Raw genomic sequence first — 16,466 nt, forward strand, 5'->3', positions numbered from 1 at the left:
GATATTTTATTTATTTATTTTATTTTATTTTTAAAGTTTTCCTAGATCAGCTTTACTTGAAGATTTTTTTTGAGGGGGGAGGGGGGAGAAAAAAGTAGGTAATGTAAAACATTTTTATATTAAAACAAATTCTGATAATATCGAATAAAATACAAAACTTACATTACTTTTTAAGACAGAATATTTGACATCAAAGACATTTCGAGCTAAGCTAGTCTCATGAGCTTCAGGTTGTAGCCTAAACCCTACAGGAGGGAGAAGACCCCTATGTGCCCCAGTTACCTAATATTACGGGTGCTGCTACTTTGACAGACAAATCTAGAAGCAGGAAATTAAGTGCTTACTCATTTGGCAAAGTCCCAGTAGATTAAATAAGTGAAACCACAGGCTTTCTCATTTTAGGGCATAACCTGTTTTCAAAAGCCCTGAATAAATAGGAGCTTTATGCCTGAGTTGAATTTTATTTCCTTTGAAAGTGATTTTTCTTCCAATCATTTATTAACATGCCTGAGGGTATGACATGCGAGGTGATAAATATCCTAAGAACCCTGTGGACTTACGTCCATATTCCCAGATACAAATACGCTTTCTGAGGGTGTCGTCAGGAATTAAAACAAATTACTCACCTTTTGCAAAAATAACAAAAAGGAAACAAAACAAAAGACTTAGGAACAAAAGATCGAAATAATGAGAACCATATAGTGATGGAATTTAGGGACTGGCCAATACCTAGCTCTTAGAGAAGGGGGCTACTGCCACACTATTTGCTTTCCATATTTTAGGTAAAAACAAAAACTTCTTTACATGGGGGAAAAAAAATGTCATCATACTTTCTTTCCAAATCTTATTCTTTACAATCATTCTTTCTCTTTGTTGTTGGTGACATTTTTTTTTCCCTCTACAATAGACATGGATGGCTCATGTAGAGATTTTTCTACGGTAATTTAGCAACATACTGTCTGTCCTTTCTTTGAAGTATAAAAGACAAGGTTTTAATTAAATGCTTAGAAGCATATAATGGGAGGCCAACTCTAATAGTTGTTGACTTATTATGGTCTATGCCAGAAAAAGTAATTCATAACCTCCTATATAATATGCCTTTTTAATTCCTTAAATTTTACAGAAGCATTTCTTCTTGGGATTCTACTCTTCATTTTACAAAGCCTTAAATTGAGACTGAAATCAACAACCACCTGCCGGTACCTTTAGGAAAGTATAAGTTTTTTTTTTCCTTTAGTTTACATAAAACAAGAATCTGGAGCAATAAATGTCCCATTTCAGAATAACTAATGGGGGAATATCAGTGGTAAATGATGTGCTAGGAAAAAGAACAAAAAAGGCAGACACCAGTCACCTCCATTTTCCCAAGATTAAATGATTATTAAAAAAGCGCGCCACACTGTATAGAAATCAACATTCTCTCCCATAATTCTGTGCGTCTGGGACTATAGAAATGTCACTGTCCCTGCCCCACATCTTCAAATTAACATTCTCAGGTCACAACAATAAGTCTTCCCAAAAGGGACCTTCCGGAAAAACCAGCTATTTCCTCGGCTCATATTTCCCTCTTTCTGTAGCGTGCACCAGCAATCTATCCAAGAACTATATATTGGGGAATAAGGCGGGCATCCACCAGCAAGCCCACAGTTGTTGACGGCCATAAGGTTAGATACAAGCACAAAGGGATACGTCAACATACTGGCAAAAAAAATCCTGTGACAGCTTGGGACTAACTTTTCATCTCATTCATGGTGGAAACCCCGCTATCCAGTGCATAGGTATTGACGAGGTAGGCCAGTGAGTTACAGAGCCACAAAGAAATGATGTCACCTAGGAGGCGAGGAATTAGACCCGCAAAAAATCCCAGAATGCCCTCTTCCCGATAGATGGTTACTATGGAGTCACAGAGTCCACAGTACTTGGATTCTCTGCCAATGAACTGTACCATAGATCTCAGAGTGATCACGTGGAAGGGACGTGTGATGAGGGTAGCAGCAGAAGGAGCGATCATCTCTCGAGTTGTCTCTTAGATAACTCGGTCAAAGGAAGACGAACCTTCTTTTTGCACATCTGCAGGTCCTAACTCCTCAACCTTGTCGAATTCCTGGTAATGCTGTGAAACTTTACCGTGGACAACAGTTCCAAGGACTCCTGAACACAGTCTCGGAGTTAAGCCTGTGAACAACCCACGCCTCCCATCCATACTTGCGATGTGCTGGGGGTAACAAAAGAGACCAGGAAGCTGACATACTTGCCGCCCAAAAATATTTCGTCCTATTGTTGGGGCAAGAGGCTCATATCCCACCTGGATGAGCACTTTCACGTACATGAGCGGCTGAGACAGGATGGTGAGACCGGAGCCCAGGAGAACCTGACTGGCCGCGTCCGCCATGATGGCACCCGCGGACGGACAGACAGACCTAGCCACCAAGCGCCAGAGCCGGTCGCAGATCACGTGCCAGGGCCGCCGGCTCCACTGGCCCGCCCCCAGCACGTGCGCACCGGCCCGCCCCGTCCCCCTATTTTATTTAATTTATGATGTTTCTCAACAATATTTACTCAAAAAATTAGAAATGCTCTTAATTACAATGTTTGAAAATAGTTATTTCAACTATAATGCATTAATACAAGAAAATCTTACGGTACAATTGAAAATTTACCATAATAAAGTGGTATCAGCAAAATGTTGAACTAAGTAGGTCCAAAATCTCAAAGAAACATGAAAACACAAGGTGACATGAGCCAAATGACTTTAGAGGAGATTGGATAAATATCCAAATGTCTATACTAGACAAAGTGAATACCCAAGCAAGAAAAATCAGATTTAAAGTGGCAGGAAATTTCACTGTGATTGCACCCCTGCCTTGCCTAGCATGGTGCAATTTTGGTCTGTAGGTGGCTTCAACCCTATTACCAACTTCTTCTCTGAAACCAGAGTGAAGAGAGATCTCATCTGCAACATTCCAACCTTCTGGGACTCTTGAAAGACTGTGTTATGTTCGAATTTGGGACCCCCAAAAGACCACCAGAGACCCAGATCCATGTAAGCAGCAAACAGGTGTTTATTACAAGCTAGCTTGGTCCTCCAAGCACACACAGCAACTGGTGACACTGAGAGGCCCCCAAGCCCAGGGTTTGCAGCAGTTTTATACATTCTTTGGGGAAGGCAGGGACCCCACATACATCTTAGCATCTCTTAACAAATCATCACACACTGATGTGAGAAAATCAAACAACTCTAAAACATGATTAGCACATTCACTGGCAGGAACAATTTGGGTAGGGGTGAATGGTTAGTACAAGAGGGGGATTCATTTGAACTGATTGGTTTAAGCCAAGAGGGGTGTTCGTTCTGAACTACATGGTTTCCTGACACATTATCAACCACCATAAACTACTGGGAGGGTCATCTGGCATCCCAGGTATTTTTCCTGTCTCATGCTGATTGGTGGCTGGTAGGGGGTTGCTATGGGTCCCCACCTAGCCTGACTGAGTCAGGGACATCTGGCGCAGCAGATCTCTCCTGTTATTTGTAGATAAACAACTCAGCAGAGTGGGTATGTGTCTAGGAGTGCTCTGTGGGTCTCTCCAAGGACAAGGGTCATGCCCCCTTCCTTGGACAGGCTTTGCTCTGAGGAAGGGGCTGGTTTTTCAACTGCTGTCTGTTTGGTCTAAATTGGAGAAAAGCAATTAGAATGTTTCCTTAGGGATATAGGGGGACTATAGAATCACAGATGCCATGGTCAAGAAATTAGGGGTAAAGACAAACAATAGACCATCTAGGGAGAAACTAAGGTGTGAACTTTAGGAATATTTGCACATTCAAAAATAATCTTGATTCAGGGAAAACAAAAAACCTCAAATAGTTTGGGCAAGAATCATGCTCATAAAGAACTGAATAGACCTAAAGTTTTCATGTTAGACTGATCCTAAGACCAGAATCATGAGAAGCATATTAGTTAAGAATTTTCATAATGTGAAACAAATCTGTAGATAGTGAGATCAGTGGATTTTTAAATGCTTAATTTTTTAAAATGCATACAAAGAAACAAAAAATATGGCTTATTCACTATGAGGAAGAAAATAAACTGATCTCCTAAAGAAGTACAGCCATTAGACTTCATGCAAAGGAAAAAAGTAAAACAATTGTCTTAAACATGCTAAAATTACTAAAGCAAATGTGCACACAGGAATACTAAAGGAAATCACGAAAATTATATATGCACAAAATAAGAGTAACAATAGAAATTGTGGGGGAAAAAAGAAACAAAACAGAAATTCTGAAGCTGAATAATGAAATGAGAAAAAATTAAAAAACCTAACCAGAGAGTCAAAAAGAGTAAATTTAATAGAAACAGTAAAAAACCCAACATATTGAAGGTAGAATACTAGAAATCAATTGAGTTTAAAGAACTAAAAAATGAATAAAGAGAAGTGAGCAGTCCCTAAGTGGCTTGATGGTGGCCCACTAGCATTAACAGTATTGAATTTCAGAAGGAGAAAGAGAGAGAGAGTGTGGGACACTGAGATTATCTGAAGATTACAGTCATCAAAAACATCCCAGAATTGATGAAAGATATGAATACACAAGTACAGCAAGCTAAAAGAAGAACTTCAGATAAATTCAAAGAGACCAAGACCCACATACATTATAATCAAATTGTCAAAAGGCAAAGGCCATCTTGAAAGCACAAGAGAAATTTGATTCATGAGGTACAAGGAATCCTGGAGAATAAAAATCAACAGACATCTTTACCAGAAATTTTGGAGAACCAGTGGAATGCTGTATTTAAAATGACGGGAGAAAAAAACTGACAATCAAAAATTCTCTCTGGCAGCCACCCCCAGAGCTAGCATCTACCACCACCTTGTCTTCCAGACCAGCATGAGTTCCCTGCAGCACCAGGTAGAGCCAGTCCAGCTGGAGGATCAAGGTCTCTCAGGCCCAGCAGAGCCTCTGCAGTACTGCCTGCAGAGTGCCTGTAAGGATGCTCTGCAGGTGGGAGTTCCAGCCAGAAGCAACCCCTTCCAAGAGCCCAGATCCTGCACTTTTCTCTGAAGACTGGGAAGAAGTTTGTTGAAAATGCCTTCGACAGGAAGTAATGAATGACTGACTCCAAGTCTCAAGAAAACACTTTTCTTTAGCCAAATGACTGAGATATTTCAGACCTTTCCTGTGTCCTGGTCCTACAGCCAGAATTCTACAGTAATTAATGGTTTTCTACTCAAATAAGGAAACTGAGTGAAGAAATGAAATTGTTTTAATTAATATTGGCTTGGTTCTCCTGAAGAAGTGCTTTGTATTAAGATAAAAACCTTACCACCAAATACACCAAAGTACACCTCTTTAATAAGTGTTGCTATACCTAGAAAATCGTGTATGTTTTATTAACTGGATGTTTACATTTTAGGAAGGAAACACATTTTATTTTAAAATGGAGTATTTGTAATTTGTTGTTCCTGTGATTTTTATACTATAATAAAGTTTGTTCTATCATAAATTTACGATTACTAAATAAAGACAAGAAAGTATAAAATTGAGGGGAAGAATAGACTTTACCAATCAAATGATGCCTTGGGTTTTTTCCTAAATAAAAAAAAAAACTGTTTTATTTTTAACACTAAACAGGAGATGTTTCTTAATAAATTTGCTTAGAAAGATTCATGTTATGATGTATATTAGGTTGTCCCAACTTGTGTATGAAGCAGATTTGATCTCTTTTTAAGTTTCTTTACTTTATAGTTGTGGTTGCACTTTTAAAAAGATACTACATTATTTCATGCCTTTAAAAAATGTTTAAAATGTTTAAAGTAGGACCTACATACAGAACATTGCTAATGGTTAAAAACAAAGTAATGTGAAAATATTATGACCTTAAAGAATTCTTCATGTCACAAATGTTTGACTTTGATGATGTGCCTCTGATTTAATGTAGGATACTTTTAGAAGGATACTTTGTGTTTGTAATAATCTTTGAAGATCTTGGAAATAAATTCTGCTTAATGCATCATTTTCTATGACAGAAAAAAAAATTCTCTCTGGCAAAAATGTCCTCCAAAAATTAGGGAGTTAATAAGGCAATCCAAGACAAACAAAAGCTAAAAATAATGCATTGTTATTATAACTGCACTACCAGAAATGCTACATTATTCAGGTAGAAATGAGGGGATGTTACATAAAGCTAAAAGTCATATGAAGATGTGAAGATATCTAGTAAAGTGAAATATAATATCAAATATATCAACATACAATTTTGAAATTTTAGTTTGTAACTCCTTTTTTTCCTTTAATATTTAAAATAACATTCAGAGGCAGAGGCAGTGACACACACCTGTAATCCCAGTGACTAGGGAAGCTGAGATAGGAGGATGACAATTTTGAGTCCAGTCTCAGTGACTTAGTGAGACCCTCAGCAACTTAGCAAAATCTTGTCCCCCCCAAAAAAAAATAAAATAAAAGAGCTGGGGATGAAGTTCAGTAGTAAAGAGTCCCTGGATTCAGTCCCCAGTACCAACCAATAAATAAATAAATGAAACTAGATTTATACAAAACATATAAATCAAACTGGGCTTGGTGGTACACACTGATATTCTCAGCCACTTCAGAGGCTGAGGCAGGAGAATGGCTTGAGACCAGGATTTCAAGGATAGCCTGGGCAAAATAGCAACCCCTGTCTAAAAACAAAAACAAAAAATTTTAAGTCAATGTCAATATGTATACAATGTATATAAACATGTAGTAAATGGCAGTGACATCAATAATATAAAGTAGATGGGGACACAGATGTATAAGAATAGAGAAAAGAAGTAAAATAAATTGATATTCATGCAAAGAAGATTGTTATGAATTTTAGAGAGATAGATAGATAAATCCCATGGTAAATATGCACAAAAACCGGAATATGCACATGAGAAAATAACAAAAGTCTTTCCTTTTCAGTGAATAGTTTTAAATATAGGTGAATTAAGTTCTCAAAAGGCAGATAAACTGGGAGAATGAACTATTTAAAGGATAGGAACCAACTATATGCTCTATGAGAAATTCACTTTAAAACTAAAATACAAATATCTTGTACCTGAACACAGAAAAGATGTTCCATGAAAATAGTGACCAAAAGAGATCCACAGTATCTGTAGTAATGTCAGAGAAAATAGAATTTATGTTAAAAACTGTGAAAAAATTCAAACAAGAACATTATATACTGACTGATAAATGGACTAATTCATCAAGAACAAAACAAGTATAAACATATGCATATTAAACATCAGGATTCCAAAATATGTGAAACACATATTGCTGGAATTGAAGAGAAACAGAGATTGCTATAATAATAGTGGGAAATTCCAATATCCAATATCTAACAAAGCATAGCACAATCAGTTGGAAGATCAATAAGGAAAAACAAGTGCACAAACAATTATAGACTCAAATCAAACAAATTCCTAGAAACACAATCAACAGACTGAATCATGAAGAACTAGAAAATTTGAAAGAACTTCAAGTAGTTATGAGATTGAATCAGTAAGCAAAGGCTTCCTCACAAAGAAAAGCCCATTACCAGATGGCTTTGCTGGTAAATTCTATCATACATATAAAGAAGAATTAACACCAATTCTCCTAAGAGACTTCCAAAATTATAGAGGAAGGAACACTGTCTAACTCATTTCACAAAGATAGCACTACTCTGATACAAAAGCCAGTCAAAGACATGACAAGAAAGAAAACTATAAACAAATATTCTTTATTGCTATTGCTACATAGATTCTCCAACAAAATTAAAAATAAAAGAAAGAAATACTAGAAACCAAAATAATAGCAGAAATCTCCCTCAGTGAATAATTAGAATATTCAACAACTGTCCCTTCCCATAACATGGAAAACTAACCATTACTCAAATTAGTGAAGGAGTAAGAAATAAATGTAGTATTTTTCCAGCTAACTCATTACAAATATGGCCTAATGATTCCCACTATTATGTATAATTAGAATGTGCCAATAAAAAAATCAATACAAAAAAGAAAGTTTCAACTTATATTTTACAACTAAAACAAGAGGTTATTGACATATTTAAGGTCACTTGAAGTAAAACCTGCTTTTAAACTGTCTTTTTAAATTTATACAAATGGCTACTGACATTATAGATCTTCCCCTCTTGAACTATTGTAGCATGGAGCATGGAGTTTGGTTCTTTGTCTCATGAATTTGAGCAATAAAATTCATGGACACGAGGATCAGGGCCAAGTAACAGGGTTTATTATAGTAAAAAACCACGTTGTCAGCAGAGATAGTTTGAGCTCATCTTTTCCTGTTTGTATCCTTTTTAATTTCTTTCTTTTGCTTTATTGCTTTGGCTAAAGTTTCAAGGACTATGTTGAAGTGAAGTGGTGAAAGAGAGCATCCCTGTCTTGTTCCAGTTTTTAGAGGTGATGCTTTCAATTTTTCTCCATTTAGAATGATGTAAGCTTTGGGTTTAACATATATACCTTTTACAATGTTGAGGCATGTTCCTACTATCCCTAGGTTTTCTAGTGGTTTGAGCATAAAGAGGTGCTGCATTTTGTCACATGCTTTTTCTGCATCTATTGAGATAATATGATTCTTGTCTTTAAATCTATTGATGTGATGAATTACATTTATTGATTTCCACATGTTGAACCAACCTTGCATTCCTAGGATGAAACCCACTTGGTGATGGTGCACTATGTTTCTAATGTATTTTTGTATGCAATTTTCCTGTATTTTATTAAGAATTTTTGCATCTATATTCATCAAGGATATTGGTCTGAAGTTTTCTTTCTTTGATGTCTTTGTCTTGGTTTGGAATGTGTTTGGAAGAGTTTCCTCCTTTTATAGTTCATGGAATAATTTGAGGAGAATTGGTAATAGTTCTTCTTTAAAGGTTTAGTAGAACTCAGCTGAAAATCCATCTGGTCCTGGACTTTTCTTTTTTTTGTAGGCTTCTGATGGCTTCTCCAATTTTACTACTTGAAGTTGATCTTATTTCCTACATCCCCCTGGTTCAATTTGGGTAAATCAAATGTCTCTAGGAACTTGTGAATGTCTTCAATATTTTCTAACTTTTAGAGTAGAAATATTCAGAGTAGCCTTTTTTGACCTCTATATTTGCATGGTGTCTGTGGTGATATTTCCTTTTTCATCAAGTATTTAAACAATTTGATTATTTTCTCTCTTTCTTTTGGTCATCTTGACTAAAGGTTTATCAACTTTGATTATTCTTGCAAAGAACCAATTTTTATTTTATTGATTTTTTAATTATTTTTTAAATCTCAATTTCATTTATTTTTTTTTGTCTGTGATTTTAATTATATCCTGTCTTCTGTTGATTTTAATTGTTGATTTGTTCCTTTTGCTAGGTCCTTGAGATGTAATGTTAGATTATTCATTTGTTGTCTTTCTATTCTTTTAATGTATGAACTCAATGCTATGAATTTTCATCTTAGAACCACCTTCACAGTGTCCCAAAGATTTTTGATATATTGTATCACTATTCTCATTTACTTCTTAATATCTTTTTATTTCATTCTGGTTTCTTTTGCTATCCATTCATCATTCAATAATTAATTATTTAATGTCAAGGTGTTATTTTCTATTTTTTATTTTATTGTGGATTTCTAATTTCATTCCATTATGATCTGATAGAATGCAGGGAATTATCTCATTTGTTTATAATTGCTAAGAGTTTCTTTGTGGCCTAAAATATATTCTTTTAATAATATTCAGGTTTTATTATTTTTCATGTGTGTTATGGATTCATATTATTAGAAATTCTCATTAGTTCCACATTTTTAAATTTATTTGACAAAGTTATTAAAATATACTCTTTTAATCCTTTCAATGTCCACATGATCTGTAGTGATGTTCCCTTTTTATTGCAGATATAGACTTTTTGTATCTCTTTTTTTCTTCATTAATGTCAAGATGGGGTGTTTTGTTGTTGTTATTGTTGTTCTAATTAGTTATATATGATAGCAGAATGCATTTTGATTCATTGTATACAAATAGAGCACAACTTTTCATTTCTCTGGTTGTACACAATGTAGAGTCACACTGTCATATATGTATCTAGGGTAATGATGTTCATCTCATTCCATAATCTTTCCTGCCCCCATGCCCTTTGCCCAGTCAAAATTCCTCCATTCTCCCCACACCTCTCCCCATTATGAATTAGCATCCACTTATCAGAGACAACATTTGGCCTTTGGTTTTGGGGATTGGCTTACTTCATTTAGCATGATATTCTCCAACTCCATCCATTTACCTGCAAATGCCATAATTTTATTCTCTTTTAATGCTAAGTAATATTTCATTTTTGTGTATGTACCACCTTTTTTTAATCCATTCATCTACTGAAGGATATCTAGTTTGTGAATTGAGCTGCTATGAACATTGATGTAGCTATATCACTATAGTATGCTGATTTTAAGTCTTTTGAGTATAGACCCAGAAATGGTATAGCTGGGTCAAATGGTGGTTCCATCCCAAGTTTCCTAAGGAATCTCCATATTGCTTTCCAGATTGGTTGCACCAATTTGTAGTCCCACCAGCCATGTATGAGTGTACCTTTTTCTCCACATTTTTGCCAACATTTATTATTGCTTGTGTTCTCAATAATTGCCATTCTGATAGGAGTGACATAAAATCTTAGAGTAGTTTTGATTTGCATTTCTATAATTACTAGAGAAATTGAACATTTTTTCATATATTTGTTAATTGATGGTATCTCTTCTTCTGAGAAGTGTCTATTCAGTTCCTTAGCCCATTTAATGATTGGTTATTTTTTTTATATTTATTATTTTTTAGTGTAGTTGGACAGAATACCTTTATTTTATTTATTTATTTTTATGTAGTGCTGAGGAAAAAAACCCAGGGCCTCACACTGCTAGGCAAGTGTTCCACTTCTGAGCCACAACTCCAGCTCCAGGTTATTCATTTTTTTTATGTTAAGTTTTCTGAGTTCTCTATATATCCTGAAGATTAGTTCTGTAGCTGATATGCATGTAGAAAAGATGTTCTCCCACTTTGTGGAAACTCTTCTTCACATTATTGATGGTTTCCTTTGCTGAGAATAAGCTTTTTAGTTTGAATCCATCCCATTTATTTATCCTTGATTTTATTTCTTGCACTTTAGGAATCTGGTTAAGGAAGTCAGGACCTAATCCGACATGATAAAGATTTGTGTCTACTTTTTCTTCTACTAGGTGCAGGATCTCTGGTCTAATTCTGAGGTCCTTGATCCACTTTAAGTTGAGCTTTGTGCATGGTGAGAGATAGTGGTTTAATTTCATTTGGCTGCATATAGATTTCTAGTTTTCCCGGCACCATTTGTTGACAAGGCTACAATATATGTTTTTGGCACCTTTGCCTAGTATGAGATAACTGTATTTATGTGGGTTTGTCTCTGTGTCTTCTATTCTATACCATTGGTCTACATGTCTATTTTGGTGCCAATACCAGGCCATTTTTGTCACTATAGCTCTGTAGTATAGTTAAGGTCTGGTATTGTGATGCCTCCTGCTTCACTTTTCTTGCTAAGAAGTTTTTTGGCTATTCTGAGTCTCTTATTTTGCCAAATGAATTTTATGATCGCTTTTTCTACTTCAATGAGGTTTGTTGTTGGCATTTTAATTGGAATTGCATTAAATCTGTACAACAGTTTTGGTAGTATGGCATTTTGACAATATTAATTCTGCCTATCCAAGAACATGGGAGATCTTTCCATCTTCTGAGGTCTTCTTCAATTTCTTTCTTTAGTGTTCTGTAGTTTTCATTGTAGAGGTATTTGAGTTCTTTTTTTAAGTTGATTCCCAAGTATTGTATTTATGTATTTTTGAGGCTATTGTGAATGGGATAATTTTCCTAATTTCTCATTCTGAGGGTTCATTACTGATGTATAGAAATGTATTTGATTTATGGTTGTTGATTTTATATCCTGCTACTTCACTGAATTCATTTATTAATTCTAGAAGTTTTCTGGTGGAGTTTTTTGGATCCTGTAAGTACAGGATCATGTCATCAGCAAATAGTAATAGTTTGAGTTCATCTTTTCCTATTCATATCCCTTTAATTTCTTCCATCTAATTGCTATGGCTAGAATTACAAGGACTATATTGAATAGGAGTGGTAAGAGAGGGCATCCCTGTCTTGTTCCAGCCTAAAATGTATTCTATTTTAGAAAATGTTCCATGTGCTGAGTCATTGATAGATGAAATATTCTACATATGTCTGTTATGTCTAAATTATTAATTGTATTTTTAGTTTTGTAGCTTCATTATTTAGTTTTTGTTTGTAAGAATAAATCTAGTGATGGGAGAGACATGTTACAATTACCCAGCATTATTGTGTTGTGATCTGTTTAAATCTTGATTTTGAGAAAGGTTGGTTTGATATATGTAAGTGCTCCATTGTATGGGGCATAAATATTTATGACTGTTATTCCTTCTTGTTGTGTGATTCCCTTAAGCAGTATAAAATGATCTTCTCTATCTCTTCTGATTAACTTCAGCTTAAAATCCACTTTATCTGAGAATTGAAACCCCTGCTTGTTTACAAGATCTACATAAATTGTTTTTTCCCATCCTTTCACCCTCAGTATATGAATTTCTTTGCCTATGTGGTGAGTCTCTTGGAGACAGCATCTTGTTAAGTCTTATTTTTTAATCCAATCTACCAGCCTATGTCTTTTTATTGATGAGTTTAGACTGTTTACATTCAATGTTATGATTGAGAGATAATTTTTTACTGTCATTTTGATTTATTTCTAGTTTATAAGTTTAATTAGATTCTCCTTTGATAGGTAATAAACGAAAGCAGAGCTCCCAAAGAGGGAGGGAATCTCAAGAGAGGGATAACAAAGAATGGCTGTTGTCTAGGGGTTTGTATCTATAGGTTTAAGTCAGCCCCCTGCTCAACCCCAGTAAGGCATTCAGAGTCCATGAGGTATTCAGCCTTTAGTCCAATCAATATATTGAATCATGCATTTTTCTTTCTTTGGAGAGGCATGGACCCAAGTCACATAGGTCCTGATTTTAAACTAGTTTTTTAATAAGTTTCTTACCATACATCAGCAGGTGCTGTTTGTGCTCTACTGCCCAGGAAGTTACCCCGGAACCCATCTCCCTATCCATTCAGCTTTATCTCTTCCTTCTGATTTCACTACTTTTTTCTTCTCTTCATCTGAAAATAAGATCGAGTAAGGTAAAGGAGTTGGGCAGGTAGGGGATGCCATTGGGAAAAGTCTTCATGTGTTACATTTGCTCTACATACAAACTCATACTTTTCTAGCTTTTTCCAAACCATCTCATGGTTACAGTTTTCCCACCTCATCCAGGATCATGCTTGGATTTCAACGGTCAAACTACAAGCAAGTTAAGATGTGCTTGGTGTTCACACAATCTCCTCTAGCTCCTCCCAACTCCCAATAGACTACTTAGAGGAAACATGAAGACCTTGGTAAGAAGTCAGGTTACAGGTTCCAAGAATCATTTCTCCATCAAGGTGACATAGTTCAGAATTAGGTGGCCCTCCGGAGTACCTGAAATTGGGGGTGTTCACAATATGCCACATTGTGTCAATGTAAAGAGCAAAGCTTGATGGAACTGATTTTAGGGTTATATTAGCTGGATTTCAATGCTGACTTACTTGTGTACTCTCTGCTTGGGGACATATTTGTATATCACCTGCTGACTTCAATTCTCTGCTTAGCCCTCTGATTATTTCTCTCCCTTACCCCTGTGCCACTGAAAGCACCTCTATTATAAATGTCTGTTGTGCTGTGGTGATACAGATGAATGGATTTTCAACAGTACAGTACAGACAGGGTGTTTTGTGATTGCTTTTTTATAATTAATAGTGCCCACTATTTACCATTCTTACATAAAATTTCTGAGTTTAGTTATAATGAAGCTAAAGAAACAATTATAGATTCCTAAATTACAACTATTAAAAATAAGCAATGTGAATTCAGAAAATCAAGTCATAACCTGTTTTGCAATTCTTGTTGTCAGTCCTGAGACCAGAGACACAAACCCTGCACCAACTTGGCAATGCATGAACCACACTCTGCACAGTGCCAGGGTAATGATTCCTAGTTGGGGAGATTTGGGTCTATACTAACCAGTGTGTTCTTGCAAGAATTATTCAGACCTTAATACTAAGAAATCAATTTGACCAGGACAAAATTTCAGACAGGAAATTTTTAATTTGCATTGGGAGGTGCTAAATTTCTTATAAAGAGATACAATGTAATGCTTTATGAATAGTGCCTATTAATTATCATTTGATATTTTCAAAGAAAAGTAGACACTTCTCAGAGTTTTAAAAAGTCACTTCCCAAGATCAGTCTTCAAAATTGACACACTCATCTCGCCTCTTGAGCATTTTAAAATTCCATGTAAGATGCACACCTGTAATCCCAACAGCTTGGGAGGCTGAGACCAGAGGATCGTGAGTTCAAAGCCAGCCTCAGAAAAAGCAAGGCACTAAGCAACTCAGTGGAAACCTGTCTCTAAATAAAATAAGGCTGGGTGTGGCTCAGTGGTCGAGTGCACCTGAGTTCAATCCCTACTACCCCCCCCCCAAAAAAAAAAAGGAGAGAGAGAGAAAAGAGAAAAGATTCGTGGTCCTACTTGGAGATTCAGGGGAAAATTAAAGAATAGACCTGGGTTACTCATTGATAAAAAGACCTGCTCGTGATTTATCTTCAGTGTGGCCATAAGCTGGGGAACTAAGTGTTATGGAGCTGTGGGTCATAGAGACAAGGAGAGAGGTGTGGCTACCATCAATCAGTGGACTTCTCCCAGGCCAGGGTCAGAGACTACAGCCTCTATCTTGACTCAAGTTGGGAAATTTTCATAATAAAGTTTATGACTGTGATTAGCAGGAATTGATACGAACCCCTTATAACCCTCATTCCCACCGTATACCAGATTTAAGAGCAAGCATAATGGATGGAGCTTGGTAAGGTCAGGTGGGTTGTAGTAAGGAAAGAGAACTTGGACAGATTGGAAAAAGCATGGGGAACTTGACCACTCTGCCTTCATGGGACCTCAAAGCTTGGAGGGAGTGCTGAAGGGGGCTGTTCCCAGAAGGACTTGTGCAAATCCCAACTTACAGGACTTCCAGGGTAGAGGAAGTGCCAACCAGGATTCAGGCCCAAAACTCCCCTACTCACTTTTTCTCTCTGTCCACAGTAATTTCTCCAAGGTTCAGCTGTGAAAGCTCCATCCTCCTGAGTTTACTGGGGAAATCATTAGCTCATACACAGGAGCTTCTGCACAACCAGTGTGGGCTCTTACAGTTGGCAAGGATTTAAAGTTTCCCTGGCATGTTTACCATCAGGTTGAAGAGCAAACAGATCTCAAGAGACCTGGAGAATGTTGAGCCTACATGAGAGGGAGGAGAAGAGGGGCATGGGGAAGGATAGATGGGTGGAAATAGGAAAGCAGGAATGAAAAGAGGGAGAGGAAAGAAGAGAGTGCAACCCTTAGTCCTAAGAAATAGCTATTCACCTGCTTTAAGAAAATAATTACTTCTATTTTTACTTCACTCATTTGCCCTAAAAGAGATTTGTCTATTTACCAAGAACTGCAAATATGAGCTCAACAAACTAGATTAATATAGCTTTTTTTTAATGAAGTGTTAGAGAGATCTAATGATGCATATCTATAATCCCAGTTACTCAGGAGGCTGGGGTAGGAGGATCAGCAAATTCAAGGCCAGTCTGAGCAACTTAGTGAGACTCAGATTCAAAATAAAATCCTTAACAAGGGGGTCGGATGCTGGAGTTTCAACTCTATAGTAGAGTGCTCCTGGGTTTGATCCCCAGTACTACAAAAACTAGATTATCTGTTAGCCTCAACGTTTTTCCCTAGGAGATATGCTGTTTTGATTAATAAAACCTCTAGGATGAATGTACCACATGAACAAGAAAGAGCACACACTTGAACCTAACTGAGAAAGCTGTCAGGAAGGGGCGGGGGGTGCTGAGAGGTGACATGGGTCAAGGATAAGAACTGGAATGCTTTAGAAAACAGGGGAGTTGGAGGAGGCGGAGAAAGGGCTAATAAATACATTATGTAGGGGAGATAAAACATTGTTTTATCCTGGAAGAAGATTTGGGCAGAAAACAAAACCAGAGGTATTTAAGGGAATCCATGCGGAGTTTTAATTATGATGTTTGATGGAATTAGTAACCCACGGAATTTCAAGTCAAACCCAAGTCCCGCACTCTTGATTCATGGAATGAGTGATATCTAAAAAACTGCCCTGGTGTGGCTTTTCCATGAAAGAAGGTAAAAATTGGGGCCATTTTTAACATTACTTTTTTTTTTGCATTCTTATTTATCTCAATGTTACCCAATATTGGATTTGACCCTAGAATCCACTGGGGCACATGCTGGGGGCAGGGTATGGTGACTCAGCAGACTGTGAATGTTCCTGGACTGTG

The 16,466-nt window shown here is 36.5% G+C and overlaps 1 protein-coding gene and 1 pseudogene across 4 annotated transcripts in view; both read right to left on the reverse strand.

Moving 5' to 3' along the window:
• Positions 1-15,312, reverse strand: part of LOC143379360 (aldo-keto reductase family 1 member C1-like) — a 33,699-nt gene extending 18,387 nt beyond the window's left edge. For 2 of the 4 annotated variants that reach the window (XR_013088474.1, XM_076831928.1), the window contains exons 1-3: positions 15,192-15,280; positions 13,077-13,195; positions 7,077-7,131 (exon numbers count right to left, since the gene is read on the reverse strand). Coding sequence is in view for 1 of the 4 variants with exons in the window: in XM_076831928.1 (XP_076688043.1) it covers positions 7,077-7,131; positions 13,077-13,146 (125 nt within the window). In the remaining 3 variants the exon portion in view is untranslated. Of the gene's footprint in view, positions 1-7,076; positions 7,132-13,076; positions 13,196-15,191 lie in introns of all 4 variants that reach the window. The other 2 variants (XR_013088476.1, XR_013088475.1) reach the window with 2 other exon arrangements.
• LOC143412212 (mitochondrial carrier homolog 2 pseudogene) lies at positions 1,356-2,480 on the reverse strand (annotated as a pseudogene).
• Positions 15,313-16,466: the final 1,154 nt, after the last annotated feature.

The sequence above is a fragment of the Callospermophilus lateralis genome, chromosome 13 (genome assembly GCF_048772815.1).
Source record: "Callospermophilus lateralis isolate mCalLat2 chromosome 13, mCalLat2.hap1, whole genome shotgun sequence".
NCBI classification, from domain to species: Eukaryota; Metazoa; Chordata; class Mammalia; order Rodentia; family Sciuridae; genus Callospermophilus; species Callospermophilus lateralis.